We start from the raw sequence: 12208 nt of genomic DNA, 5'->3' as shown, positions 1-12208 counted from the left end.
CCCCCCCCCCCCCCCCGCAGCTCACCCACACCGGCTTAGCTTCCTGGACACTCCGAGGACTCAGATCCCTCCCTGCTCCCTCGTTCAGTCAGTCCCCCTTCCATCCGGGACCCTGGCAGGAGCACCTGCACCTGCTCCTTGGGAAGCACGGTCTCTCCCCGCCCCTCCCCTGGCTCTGCCTCCCACCTGAACTCGGCATGGAGAGTTGTGCATGTTCAGGGCCCTCATCTCTACATCTTTCCCTCCCCGAGGGCAGCACGCACACACAGACCCCTACCCTGTACCCCCAGGACGCCGAGCAGGACCACGAGCCGCCCTACGAGATCTCTGTCCAGGAGGAAGTTACTGCCAGGCTGCACTTTGTCAAGTTCGAGAACACTTACATAGAAGCCTGCCTGGACTTCATCAAAGACCACCTTGTCAACACAGACACAAAGGTCATCCAGGCGACCGGGGGCGGGGCCTACAAGTTCAAGGACCTCATCGAAGAGAAGCTGCGGCTGAGGTTAGTGGGGGCCGCAGGGGCCACTGGCCTTGGGTCTCGGGCTCAGGCTCTGAAGTGGCCGCAGTCGACCTGCTCTGGGGCTAGACTCTGGGCTGGGCTGGCAGGAGGCTTCTGGTGGCCGAAGCGTCGGGAGGCTTCTGGTGGCCGAAGCGTCGGAAGGCTGGGGGCCCGAGGAGGGAAGGGGGCCCTGCCCCTGTGGCAGCGCTCCCTGTCCTGCAGGGGTAGAGGTCTCTGACGGCTTCGCCCGCGTGGGAACTGAGGCCGGGGCCGCACACCGCAGCAGAGTGCTGGGTCTTCAGGTGTGTGTGGCTGGCCCGTCCGAAGCCGTTTGCAGGGTAGAGGGGACGGGAACCATATGAGTTGTGTCAGTTGCATGTTTGAGAGCCACGCGTACCCTCGGGCCGGGAGCAGAGCATCCGGGAGGGCCCCGGGGCCGGGGCGGCCCGACCGCCGCGCTGCAGCCGAGCTGCCTTCTGGGGCCCACGCTGTTCTCAGTGGCCAGGCTCCGTCCCTTGCAGAGTGGACAAGGAGGACGTGATGACGTGCCTGATAAAAGGCTGCAACTTTGTGCTGAAGAACATCCCACACGAGGCCTTCGTTTATCAGAAAGATTCCGACCCCGAGTTTCGATTCCAGACCAATCACCCCAACATCTTCCCGTATCTGTTGGTCAACATCGGTTCTGGAGTCTCTATTGTGAAGGTGAGGTGTGCCTCGCGGGGCCCTGCATGGCGGCCGGGCGGGGATCGCTGAGGCACCTGCCGTCTGTTGGAGCAGGCCGGGCACGGGGGCGCAGACCAGGGTGACGCCCGTCGGCTCCCACGCCACACGCACGCAGCCGTCTGGGGGAAGGCGGGCGGCCCAGACTCGGCCCTCGGGAATGATGTGACCCGTGTCTGGGGATGCCCTAAGCCACCACATCCCGGGACCTGCCGGGTGGTGGCCGGGGCCCCCTCGCTAACTCACCTGTGCTTGCTGTGCTCCCAGGTGGAGACCGAGGACAGGTTCGAGTGGATCGGTGGCAGCTCCATCGGAGGTGGCACCTTCTGGGGACTTGGGGCTCTGCTCACCAAAACAAAGGTATTCCAGCGGCTGCAGAAAGATGCTTCTGGCTCCGCTCAAGGTCCTGTGTCCCAGACCTTCTCAGGAGAGGTTGGGGGCCGTGCGGCCCGAGGCTGGCGGCTGGTGGGGTGGCTGGGGAAGCGGCTCCTTCCCGGCCTCGTCCTGGCAGTGTTTGTTGGCCTCTGCAGGACGGCCGTCTGAGCTGCCAGTGCTGCCCGGGGCGGGCGGGGGGCGCCCGTGGAGCCCTGCCTACGTAGGAGGGCCTTCCGCGTGCTGCTCCATGGGCTGCAGGGACGCCGGCCGGTCCCGCAGCACACACGATTCCGTCTGCTCTGTCCCCGCAGAAGTTCGACGAGCTGCTGCACTTGGCCTCCAAGGGCCAGCACACGAACGTGGACATGCTGGTGCAGGACATCTACGGTGGGGCCCACCAGACCCTGGGGCTGAGCGGCAACCTCATCGCCAGCAGCTTTGGGAAGTCGGCCACGGCCGACAGAGGTACCTGCCCCCTCTGACGCCCTCCCACGCCGGCAGCCCCCCGCGGGCTCGGCCTCGCCCAGCAGCGCCCCGCCTGTGCCCCCCTCCCAGACTTCTCCAAGGAGGACATGGCCAAGAGTCTGCTGCACATGATCAGCAACGACATCGGGCAGCTCGCCTGCCTCTACGCGAAGCTCCACTGCCTGGACAGGGTGTATTTCGGCGGCTTCTTCATCCGGGGCCACCCCGTCACCATGCGCACCATCACCTACAGCATTAACTTCTTCTCCAAGGTAACCGGGCTCCGCTTCCTCCCTCCGCCAGCACGACGAGCTGTGCTCTTCCCAGATGACCGGCCGACCCGGGGGCGAGGGGGGCTCAGGGCAGGCCGCCGAGATGCGGGGTGTCCCCTGCCAACTTCTCCCGGGCCCCTGCCTCTTTCCTGTGGCGGGTTCCAGCGCCCTCGCCCGCGCACTGTGGCCTCTCGGAGTTGGGCACGATGGCAGCAGTGAGCACGCTGGGGGCCGTCTCCCCCTGTGGACGAGACGGCTGTCGTTCCGCGGGACACTCTGGGCTGGGCCTGCAGATGAGGTGATTGGGTGGGTGTGAATTTTGTGGAAAAAGTTACTCACCCTCCAATTTCTCCAAATGCCAAGCTTTTAACTTCTGCGCTGAACGCGGTTTCGTTGACAAGCACGTTGCGGACTTCTCAGGAAGCCTCTGCCGCATAGAGAGGCCGCCTGCGTCGGGTTGGTTTAGAACCGCCCAGACTTCCCCCGTGTGCCGGCGGGGCCAGCTCAGGCGGGGTTTTGCCGTGGCAGGGGGAAGTCCAGGCGCTGTTCCTGAGACACGAAGGCTACCTGGGAGCCATCGGGGCGTTTCTTAAAGGAGCAGAGCAAGACAGTGAGTCCAGCGGCCACAGGGGCCATGGGCGAGGGTCTCTAACCTTCCCAGGGAGGCGCTGACCCACCGCTTTCACTCTCCCTCTGGAATCCATGGCCTGAGTGGCACGTGGTCCCTGCGGGCCGGGGGTGGGGCGGCGCTCACCCTCTGCAGCAGTTCTTCCAAGGGGTCATTTGTGTGCCACGTGACCAACCCCGGGGGGGCCTCCTGGGTGACAAGGGCGAGGGAATGTGCCTCGGCGGCCTGCCCTCTTTGAAGGCCACTTGGAGGGTGTGCTTGGGAAGTGGGGGCAGGCTGCTTTAAGAAGCTTGGAAAGGTCCCAGTAATCGTACGAGGTTTCAGTACCAGCAAGAGACCACAGTGCCACAGCCCCAGGCTCCCTCGGTGTTGCGGGGACCTTGCGTGGCGGTCGGGCTGTCCTGGGGTGTGGGCACAGCGTGGTCCCCCCGGGGGTGACCCCTGGTTTTCCCCCGTCCAGACCCTAACCAGTACAGCTGGGGAGAGAACTACGCAGGCAGCTCCGGGCTGATGAGCTCATCCCCGGAGCTCTGCCCGACGCAGCGGGCGAGGAGCGGCACCGTAAGTGCGGGGTCCTTGGTGGGGTCAGGTCCCAAGACCCTCTGTCCTGGTGCAGACTGGCCACTGACCAACTGTGGACACTGGGGCAGTAGAGAGGCACCAGGTGCCTGCTTCCCTCCTCAGGCCCTAGCATCTCTGTGTTTCCCAGACGTTCCACGGGAGCCCCAAGCCGTGCAGTCCTGTGCCCGTGTTTGCAGGGAGGATATGGAATGCGCTTCCTCAGAATTGTGGCACCACTGACAGCAGAATCGGGGTTGGCACCAACCCCAGGCCCCTTCCCTTAGACCGCGTTCTCTGCCTGATGGTTTCAAACCGGTTGAAAGGACAGAGTCTCTTGTCCTGGGAAGTTTCCTGCCCGTTCCTCAACCCTTAGCTGGGCAGACGCCCGCGTGACTGGGCAGGGGCTCCTCCGGCCTGCTGAGCGGGCGTAGAGGGTCTCCCACCAGGACCAGTGTCAGCCAGACACAGGACGCTGCCACTGTGGCCTGTCCTGGAAAAATCACAGGCTTACTGAGGACATCTCCCAAAATGGCATGTTACTCTCATAAGTCTCTGAACACTTAGCAGAACTCGGGCACCGAGCTAGAGAACCAGCTGGACAAGTCCAGGCGGCCAGTCTGGGCATGTGAGTCAGAATGCCTCCTTCAGAACCAGCCTGCTGGCTTTTCGGATGCAAAGCTGATTTTCAGTTGTAGACACGCAGATTCTCTTACTAGTTGGCGTAAGCATTGCGAGAATGTGCGTGATCTAATCATGACTTCCCGGGAGGGAACTGCCCCCCAGGGCCCCACGCCCCGGGACTGGCACACAGGGGGTCTCTGCATCTCTGATCCCCGGCTTCTGATTTGTGGAGGGCGACGTGGATTCCTGCTTTAGGGATCGCAAAGCCAAACGGATATGTGAGCAAGGAACGCGTGTGTCAGAGCTGGTGCATGCCGGCTCGATCCCCCCACACTCCGTGCCTCGCGCACCTGTCATGCTGGGTCTCCGTGTGACCCCCCACTTCACACAGGGGTGTGTGGAGCCTGCATGCGGCAAAGCTGAGGTTTGAAGTGCGCGTCGGGTAGCGGGGGAGCCCCTGAAACCCTGCCGAGGCCCCAGAGATGGTGACTGTCCACTTTCTTTCATCGCCTGGAAAGGTACCGGCCGTTTCCTGGCTGAGCTTCCTGTCATTCGGGGCGTCCGAAAGCCAGTGTGTCCCCAGGTGGCCGCAGTGCGGAGCACACCTGCTCCTCACCCCCCAGCTTGCCGGCCAGAAGGCTGCCCGCAGACGAGCCGAGGCAGGGGCGCGACAGCGTGGCCAGTCCTTCCCTCGGGAGCGGGGAGAGGGCCGCCAGGCACGTGCCGAGTGAAGTGTGAGCAGGTCGCCGAGGACCAGGGCTGGTGACACACCAGCTTCGTCTTCGCAATGTGAAACTTAAAACGCCAGGTGGCCGAGCGACCGCCCCTTCGGAAACAACCAGAGCGCGTGCCTGTCGCTGGTGACCACGGGCCAGAGGGGCCCCACCCCCTCGGTGTAGCCAGTGTGGGAGCCTGACTGCCCCGCAGGGTCCCTGCGGCCTTGCCGTGGGCACGGTGCCACAGGAGTCACAGGACAAGGGCCTGCTGGGCAGAGAGTGGGGACCTCACCTGTGGAGGCTGGCGCAGCAGAAACGGGGTCCGGAGGGCAGCCCATGTGTGTGGGGAGAGGGGCACACGCTGGTACGGGAGCCCCCAGCCCCGGGGCCCCCCGGTGGCAGGAACAGCAGCAGAGACGCTGGGAGGGAGGTGGCCTTCGTGGGGCTGGGCAGACTCAGCACCTGGGAGCCTGGCTCTGGGCGCCGAGGCCGCGAAGGACCGCAAGGTGGGTGGGCGGGGCCCGGGAAGAATGGGCTTGTCTGCGCCGCCGCCTCGGCCGGTCCCACAGAGAAGCTGGCTCTAGGACCCGCACGAGGGTCTCGAACTTCCGGAACCACCCAGCTGACGCGCATGCCGCCTCTTGCCCTCCCAGTTTGACTTGCTGGAGATGGACCGGCTGGAGCGGCCGCTGGTCAACCTGCCACTCCTCCTGGACCCGTCCTCCTACGTGCCCGACACGGTCGACCTGACGGACGACTCCCTGGCCCGCAAGTACTGGCTCACCTGCTTCGAGGAGGCCCTGGACGGGGTGAGGGCTCGGGGCGGGCCGGGCGCCCCTGGAAACCCAGGGCTCCCGAGGAACGAGCAACAGGTGTGGTGGAGGAGGAGGGCTGCGCTCCGATGGCCGTGGGCTCAGTGTCGGAGTTTGAGGGGTGACCCCTATTCCTCAGGTGTAAGCGTGACCCTTGGGGGTGCATTGGGTCCGCACGTTGGGGCGTGCTCCGGCGAGGCACGGGTCTCACGAGCATCCCAAATCCCCGTGCCGGTGACTGCGTGTCTTCAGGGGCGCGCGGTTTGCGCGGGGCCGGGGCTGGCAGCAGTTGGGCTCCAGGCTCCGGTGGCTGGCGTCTCAGGCCTTCATTCCCCCGACCCCGGGAACGTGCGTCTCTCCTCAAGCCTCGCAGGCCCCAGGGCTCTGTCCTCAGAGTGAGGGCCCCAGCCCCGGACCCCGCGCAGCCTTGGAGCGTGGTCCCAAGCCACCTGTCCCCCCGGACGATGCGGCTCCAAGCCTCGGCCGGGGGCTAGCGGTGACCCCGTTCCCACCCCGCGGAGGAAAGCCCCCAGGGACACGGATCTCCAGCGGCTGGGGCCTGTGCGTGGGGATGCGCTCGGACCACGGCCCCGGCCGGGCTGAGCGCCCCGTGCTCGGCAGGTGGTGAAGCGTGCTGTGGCCAGCCAGCCAGGCTCGGTGGACGCCGCCGAGAGGGCGGAGAAGTTCCGGCAGAAATACTGGAGCAAGCTGCAGACGCTGCGACACCAGCCCTTGTGAGTCCCGCTGCCCCCAGCCCGGCGCCAGAGTGGCCGCCCCTGGCCCACCGTGCCCCCTGCACCTGCCGCCGCCCGCACGCGCTCCGGGACCGCTCGGCAGGGCCAGGCGGGCTCCCCCCTCTGCTGCTTTGCTGGACGCTCCTGCGGCAGCCGGGCACCACGAAGACGCCCTCGGGGGCAGGGGCGGTGGGCAGCGTGCTTGGCCATCGACCCCCTGAGCTGCCCTGCTCCCACCTCTTCCCCAGTGCTTACGGGACCCTGACCGTGCGCAGCCTTTTGGACACGAGGGAGCACTGCTTGAATGAGTTCAACTTCCCGGATCCCTACTCCAAAGTGAGTGCCGCCTTCCTGTGCTGGGCTGGCGCCTGCGAGGGGTGCACGAGCAGCAAGGAGCAGGGGTACAGCCTGGGGTGGCCCCTCGGTTGGCAGCGCCTGCTAAGGAGCCGAGGGCTGGAGGCGTCGCCTGTCCCTGGCCTGGCGGGGTCGGCTTACAGTCTCAAAGTTGCCGTTGGTGGACGCCAGTCCTGCCCTCATGGGCGACAAGCCAGCCGGAGCCCGGCCACAAGCCGGGAGGTGCCACCCTCCTCGGGCCGTTCTGCCCGGGAGGCTGTGTGCCCGGGGTTGGCGGCCAGGGCTCAGAGCCAGCACCGCACGCCGCTTCCCGCCTCCCCTGGCCTCGGACGGAGTGGGGATGGGGCGCGGGGCGCCTGCGAGGGTCCGAGTCCTCCACCACGGCCCTTCTCTGCCCTGCCCGGGGCCACAGCATGACCACGCCGCGGGCTGTAAGTGTGTGTGGGCCCGGACGCCGCCCGACCGCTGCCCGCGCCACTCCGAATTGGTACATGTTAACACCTTGGTTTGCGTGAGCCCCTGTGACAGTGTGCTGGGTCTTCTGTCCCCTTAGGGCGGCTTTGGGGTGACCTTCTCTGCGGCGTCCTCTGCCTCGTCTGCCGAGGGCCTGAGGAAGGCAGGGCCACGCCTTCACTCTGACCAGCGCTGGCCTCTCCCCACAGGTCAAGCAGAAGGAAAACGGGGTCGCGCTAAAGTGCTTCCCGAGGGTGATCCGCGGTCTGGACGCCCTGGGCTGGGAGGACAGGCAGCTGGCCCTGGTGAAGGGCTTGCTGGCCGGGAACGTCTTCGACTGGGGAGCGAAAGCCGTCTCTGAGTAGGTGCCCGCTGCCTTCACAGCCCCTCCACACTTCAGCCCTGCCCTGCCTGCTCACTCCAGCTCGGGCTCAGGCAGCGCCCCAGCCCGGCCCCCAAGGGGGCAGCTGTGGGGGGATGGGGTTGCAGAGCCCTGGGCATCGCTTGGGGCGTGAGCAGCCCTGGGAATGACCGGCGGCTCTCTGGCCGTGCTGCCCCAAGCCTGTTCAGAGCAGGCACACAGACGGCTGGGGTGTGGATTTGGGGGCTGATGTTTTCAGACGTCAAAATCCAAATCTGGGGTTCGCACGTTAAGAGTGGGACTCAAACCACACTGAACGTTTGAAATTGGGAGAAGGAGGTGCTTTAGGAAGGAGCCTGCAGACTCGGGTGGGAGCACGCGCCCCAGGCTCCCTGAGTGCCCGGCCTGGGCTCTCGATCTGGGGGTGCTGTGGGATTTCCCCGGGGGGCCCTGAGGGAGTGGTTTCCCCGGCCCAGCCCTGGGCCTCGCCAGCTGGCCCGCCCACCACGGAACAGGGCCTCTCCCTTTGCGGGACGCTCTGTCTCCCACCTGGGGTCCTGTCCTTGGCCCTCGCTGGGTCCACATTGGGAAGAGCCACCCCCCCCCCCCCCGCCGTCACTGGCTCTCCCTTTGGGTGGCACGTTGGTGCGTGTGCTGGGCGAGGCTGGCACTGACCCAGGGCCTTCCCGGAGGCCGCCACGCGCTCGGGACCCTCCACCCCTCACCCCGCCCCCAGCCCCATACCACGTCCCACGTTCCGGAACGGGGGTTGCCCAGACGGCCACTGCTCTGGGGACCTGCTATGGATCCTAGCACGCTCGGCCACTTTGGGAAACGCTTCATCTGGGCTCTGTAGTGAATGCTGGAAGCTGAGGTTTGGGGGCTCTCATGACTTGTGTTCTTCTCCACACAGTGTCCTCGAATCTGACCCCCAGTTTGGCTTTGAGGAGGCGAAGATGAAGCTGCAAGGTAGGGATACCCAGGGCTCCCCTCCTGCGCTGGAACTCCGCCCGTGGGGAGGGTAGCGAGGGGACGGCTGCGGGAGGGGAGCGTGCCTGCAGGCGATGGTGTGGCTGACCATGTCCGTGTCCCCCAGAGCGGCCGTGGCTCGTGGACTCCTACAGCAAGTGGCTTCAGAGACTGAAGGTACACACCGCTGTCCCCGCCTCTGCCCCAGGGCCAGGCCGTGCTCTCGAGGCCCGGGAGGCGGGGAGGGCCACGGGAGATGGCGCGCAGCTGCCCCAGGGTAGCGCACTAGGGCCCCCCGGAGTCTCGCGCCATAGCCCGCTCCCCCCGGCCACTGGCCCCTGCCCCCTGCCCCAGCCCGACTCCTGCAGGCTCTCCTGGTTAGGTCGGTGGCCGCGGCTCAGAGGTCGTTGGGGCCGCAGTTCTGGAAGAGGCCCGGGCGCCCTGCCCCCCCAGCACCCCAGCGCCCACGGGAGCCAGCAGCCCTCGGCCTCGGCCTGCGGGAAGTGTGGAGTACGGAGGTGTCTGCAACGCTTGGACGCGCCTGTTCCCAACTGAACGTCCTGGTTTTGTCTTACAGGGGCCCCCTCACAAATGTGCCTTAATTTTCGCAGATAACAGTGGAATAGACGTCATTTTGGGAGTCTTCCCCTTTGTCAGGGAGCTTCTCTCTAGAGGGACGGAGGTGAGCGTCCAGGCCGCGGCGGGACCCCTGCCCTGGGCCCTCCACTCGCAGTGGGGTTGGCGCTGTCGTGGTCTCTGTGCGGGGCAGGTAGGTTCGGGTGAGGCTTGTCACACCACGGACCTTGGGTCAGCCTGACCGCAGTGTTCTGGGGCCGTCTTCATCCCGACCCGGGAGCCGGCCCTCCTGGAGGCCACCGAGCAGTGAGAGGTCATCGGGGGTCGTGCTTCTCAGCCGGCAACCCCGGGTGGGTGGGCGCACAAAGGCTGGCTCGGTGCCGGGCGGTGGCTGAGTCCCTACAAAGCTCGGGGCGTCCTGCTGCAGGTCATCCTGGCATGCAACTCGGGACCCGCCTTGAACGACGTGACCTACTGCGAGTCCCTCATTGTGGCCGAGCGCATCGCGGCCATGGACCCTGTCGTCCAGTAAGCTGGCCGGGAGCCTGGGGGGGCCTGCATGGACAGGTGGGGGCACGTTGGGAGCATCCGGGGTGCCGACTCCCAGGGCGCCAACCGACCCCTTGTGCTTGGCAGCTCGGCGCTCAGAGAAGAGAGGCTGCTGCTGATGCAGACGGGCTCCAGCTCCCCGTGTCTGGATCTCAGGTACCCCGAGGCACCTCCACACCTGCCCCCGGCCCCCAGTGCGCATGCCGAGCTGCAGCCCTTTAGTGGGGACCTGGGCGGTGGGCTCGGGACCCGTCGGCTGCACCGTGGGCTGGGTGTGCCTCGTCTGGTGAGGGAGGCAAACGCCCCCGAGGCCCCCCGGCTCCGATGATTGGGTCACCGCATTGGTGTTTTAGGCCCTGGGGACCCTAGAGCGTGAGAACCGGCCATCGGGAGCCGGCCCGGGGCCGGAACGGTTCTCTGGGCCGACCTCCTCCTTTCCTGGGCCGGCTGTTAACCAGGAAGGGGGATTTCATCAGTCCCACATCGAGAAGCGTCGTCAGGCCCGGTTTGCAGGGGGGCGGGGACTTTGAGCCCAGGGATGTAGCGAGCTGGGGGCTGGGGGTCCTCGGGCATTCTTTCCAGTTGCTGCCGTCGTGGGGACGGAGGGTGTGGCCTCTCCCAGGCCCGTCACCCCTGCCTCACCGCCCCCTTCCTCCCCGAAGCCGCCTGGACAAGGGGCTGGCCGTGCTGGTTCGGGAGCGAGGCGCAGACCTGGTGGTCATCGAGGGCATGGGCCGCGCCGTCCACACCAACTACCACGCGGCGCTGCGCTGCGAGAGCCTCAAGCTGGCCGTCATCAAGAACTCCTGGCTGGCCGAGCGGCTGGGCGGCCGGCTCTTCAGCGTCATCTTCAAGTACGAGGTCCCGGCCGAGTGAGGCGCCTGCCCTGCCGGACTGCTCTGCTCGCCGCTTGTCAGGAATGTACTTCGACCGCAACAGGGAAACCGCGTTCAGATCAGAACATTGGTGTCGCGCGCCTGTGACTCGGAGCCAGGTGCGCCCAGGTGTGAGCACGCTGCTTGTGCCGTTGGGGTCTCTTTCGTGCTGCCGTGTTCGTGGTGGGAGCCGCAACTTTTGTCCAGTGAGACATTCGTATTGGAATATATTTAACTGTGAAATAATCTTTTATATATATACACACGTGTATATGTATAGATGTAAATAACGCGCTCGCGTCTCCAGCAGGTCAGCGGGGCCTCGGGCACACTGAATAGAGGCTGGAGTGACACCAGACCGTGCCGTGTGGTTTCACAGAGAGTGGGCCTGGCCCCCCTTCCCGGGGGCGGCCGGGAGTGGGGTCTGCCCTCACTCACTGCCGGGGCCCCCAGGGTGGCCGTGGCTGTGGCCATCCCGTGGCTTCCTGCATCCCCCGCCCCTGTCCAGAGCGAGGAGACTCCCAGTGGCGTGTCAGGGAAGGTCGTCCTGTGTGTCCGCACCCCACTGCACCCGAGACCGACAGGCCGGGCGGAGCCACACTGCTGAGTGGAGGCGGCAGCCGCGAGGGCCTTCGAGGGCTCTCGGGCTTGGTGGCTGCCCGCACTCCTGCTCGGAGCCGATCGACCACATGGCCGTGCCCTGTCCAGGGCGGGCGCCTTGCTGGTCGAGGCCCTGGGCGGTGAGCGCTGACCCTTCCCGCAGGGAGCGGGCCGAGCCACGGCCGCCGCCCGTGTGCGTGCCGGATGGGGCTTTGCGCAGTCGCCTGGGAGCCAGCCTTGGAAGGCGGCCAGCCCCGTCCCCAGCTCTGCACACTCACGTGTGGGGCCGTGAGCACTCCTGCAGCATTCCGGGCCCCCCAGTGACCCACACACGTGTCACTCGCAGCCTCACGTGCTAGTGGCCACTTTGGCCAGGCCAGCCCAGCCCATTAACCCCCACCCCCCACAAGGGTCCCCCTGCCTCAGCCCCCCCCCCAGTCTAGCCCTGCACAGCTCAGCAGGCTGCAGCCCTTTGTGTGGCTTCCCTGGCCCCTCGGCCTGACTCCCCTCCACCGCCTGCTTCCTGGTCGGGGAGCGGCGCTGGCCTGCCTGGTGCAGGGGTGGCCCAGGACAGACACCCAGGAGGCCCCAAGAAGTCCGGCCAGAGCCTGGCTCAGCCCGACGCCCAGACACCCCCACAGGTCCTCCCATCTGCCCCGCCTGCCCGTCAGGGGGCCTGCAGCACCCCGGCCCTGCGTCAGCTGGGCAGAGCCGTACGGGGAGGACCCGCGCTGCTGCCAGGCACCCTTCTGGGAAAGACCCGGGCTTCCCAGGGGCTAAGCCTGGCCCGTGGAAGGTAACCGTGTGGTGGCAGGCAGTGCCCACGCAGGGCTGGACAAGGATTGGCCCCCACTTCTCCCCCCCAGGAGCCCCAGCAGCCAGCCCAGCCCAGCACTGGCCGAGAGTCCCCTGGCTGAGGTTCCTCCAGGTGCCCCCCTTCAATGCACCCCAGATTCTAGGGGCTCTGAAGGCCAGGCACACCTCCCAAATGCCCTGCTTGGTGCTCCTTCTGGCCTTGGGGCACAGCTTCCCAAGGAGGGGCCTGGTGGGTCTGGGGAGGTG

The 12208-nt window shown here is 66.6% G+C and overlaps 1 protein-coding gene across 1 annotated transcript in view; it reads left to right on the top strand.

Annotated features, from left to right (window-relative positions):
- Positions 1-10807, top strand: part of PANK4 (pantothenate kinase 4 (inactive)) — a 14879-nt gene extending 4072 nt beyond the window's left edge. The window contains exons 3-19 of the mRNA XM_081816811.1: positions 21-505; positions 1024-1207; positions 1493-1585; positions 1912-2065; positions 2156-2337; positions 2866-2947; positions 3426-3526; positions 5517-5672; positions 6297-6409; positions 6658-6745; positions 7426-7577; positions 8491-8546; positions 8674-8723; positions 9124-9228; positions 9550-9650; positions 9759-9827; positions 10334-10807. Coding sequence (XP_081672937.1) covers positions 21-505; positions 1024-1207; positions 1493-1585; positions 1912-2065; positions 2156-2337; positions 2866-2947; positions 3426-3526; positions 5517-5672; positions 6297-6409; positions 6658-6745; positions 7426-7577; positions 8491-8546; positions 8674-8723; positions 9124-9228; positions 9550-9650; positions 9759-9827; positions 10334-10547 — 2385 coding nt within the window. The 3' untranslated portion in view covers positions 10548-10807. The remainder of the gene's footprint in view (positions 1-20; positions 506-1023; positions 1208-1492; positions 1586-1911; positions 2066-2155; positions 2338-2865; positions 2948-3425; positions 3527-5516; positions 5673-6296; positions 6410-6657; positions 6746-7425; positions 7578-8490; positions 8547-8673; positions 8724-9123; positions 9229-9549; positions 9651-9758; positions 9828-10333) is intronic.
- The last annotated feature ends 1401 nt before the right edge of the window (positions 10808-12208 follow it).

This window comes from Leptonychotes weddellii, chromosome 4 (assembly GCF_054177405.1).
Source record: "Leptonychotes weddellii isolate Sample4059 chromosome 4, ASM5417740v2, whole genome shotgun sequence".
Classification (NCBI taxonomy): domain Eukaryota; kingdom Metazoa; phylum Chordata; class Mammalia; order Carnivora; family Phocidae; genus Leptonychotes; species Leptonychotes weddellii.
The sequence above is the reverse complement of the archived record's forward strand: the minus strand, read 5'-3'. Positions and strand labels throughout refer to the sequence as shown.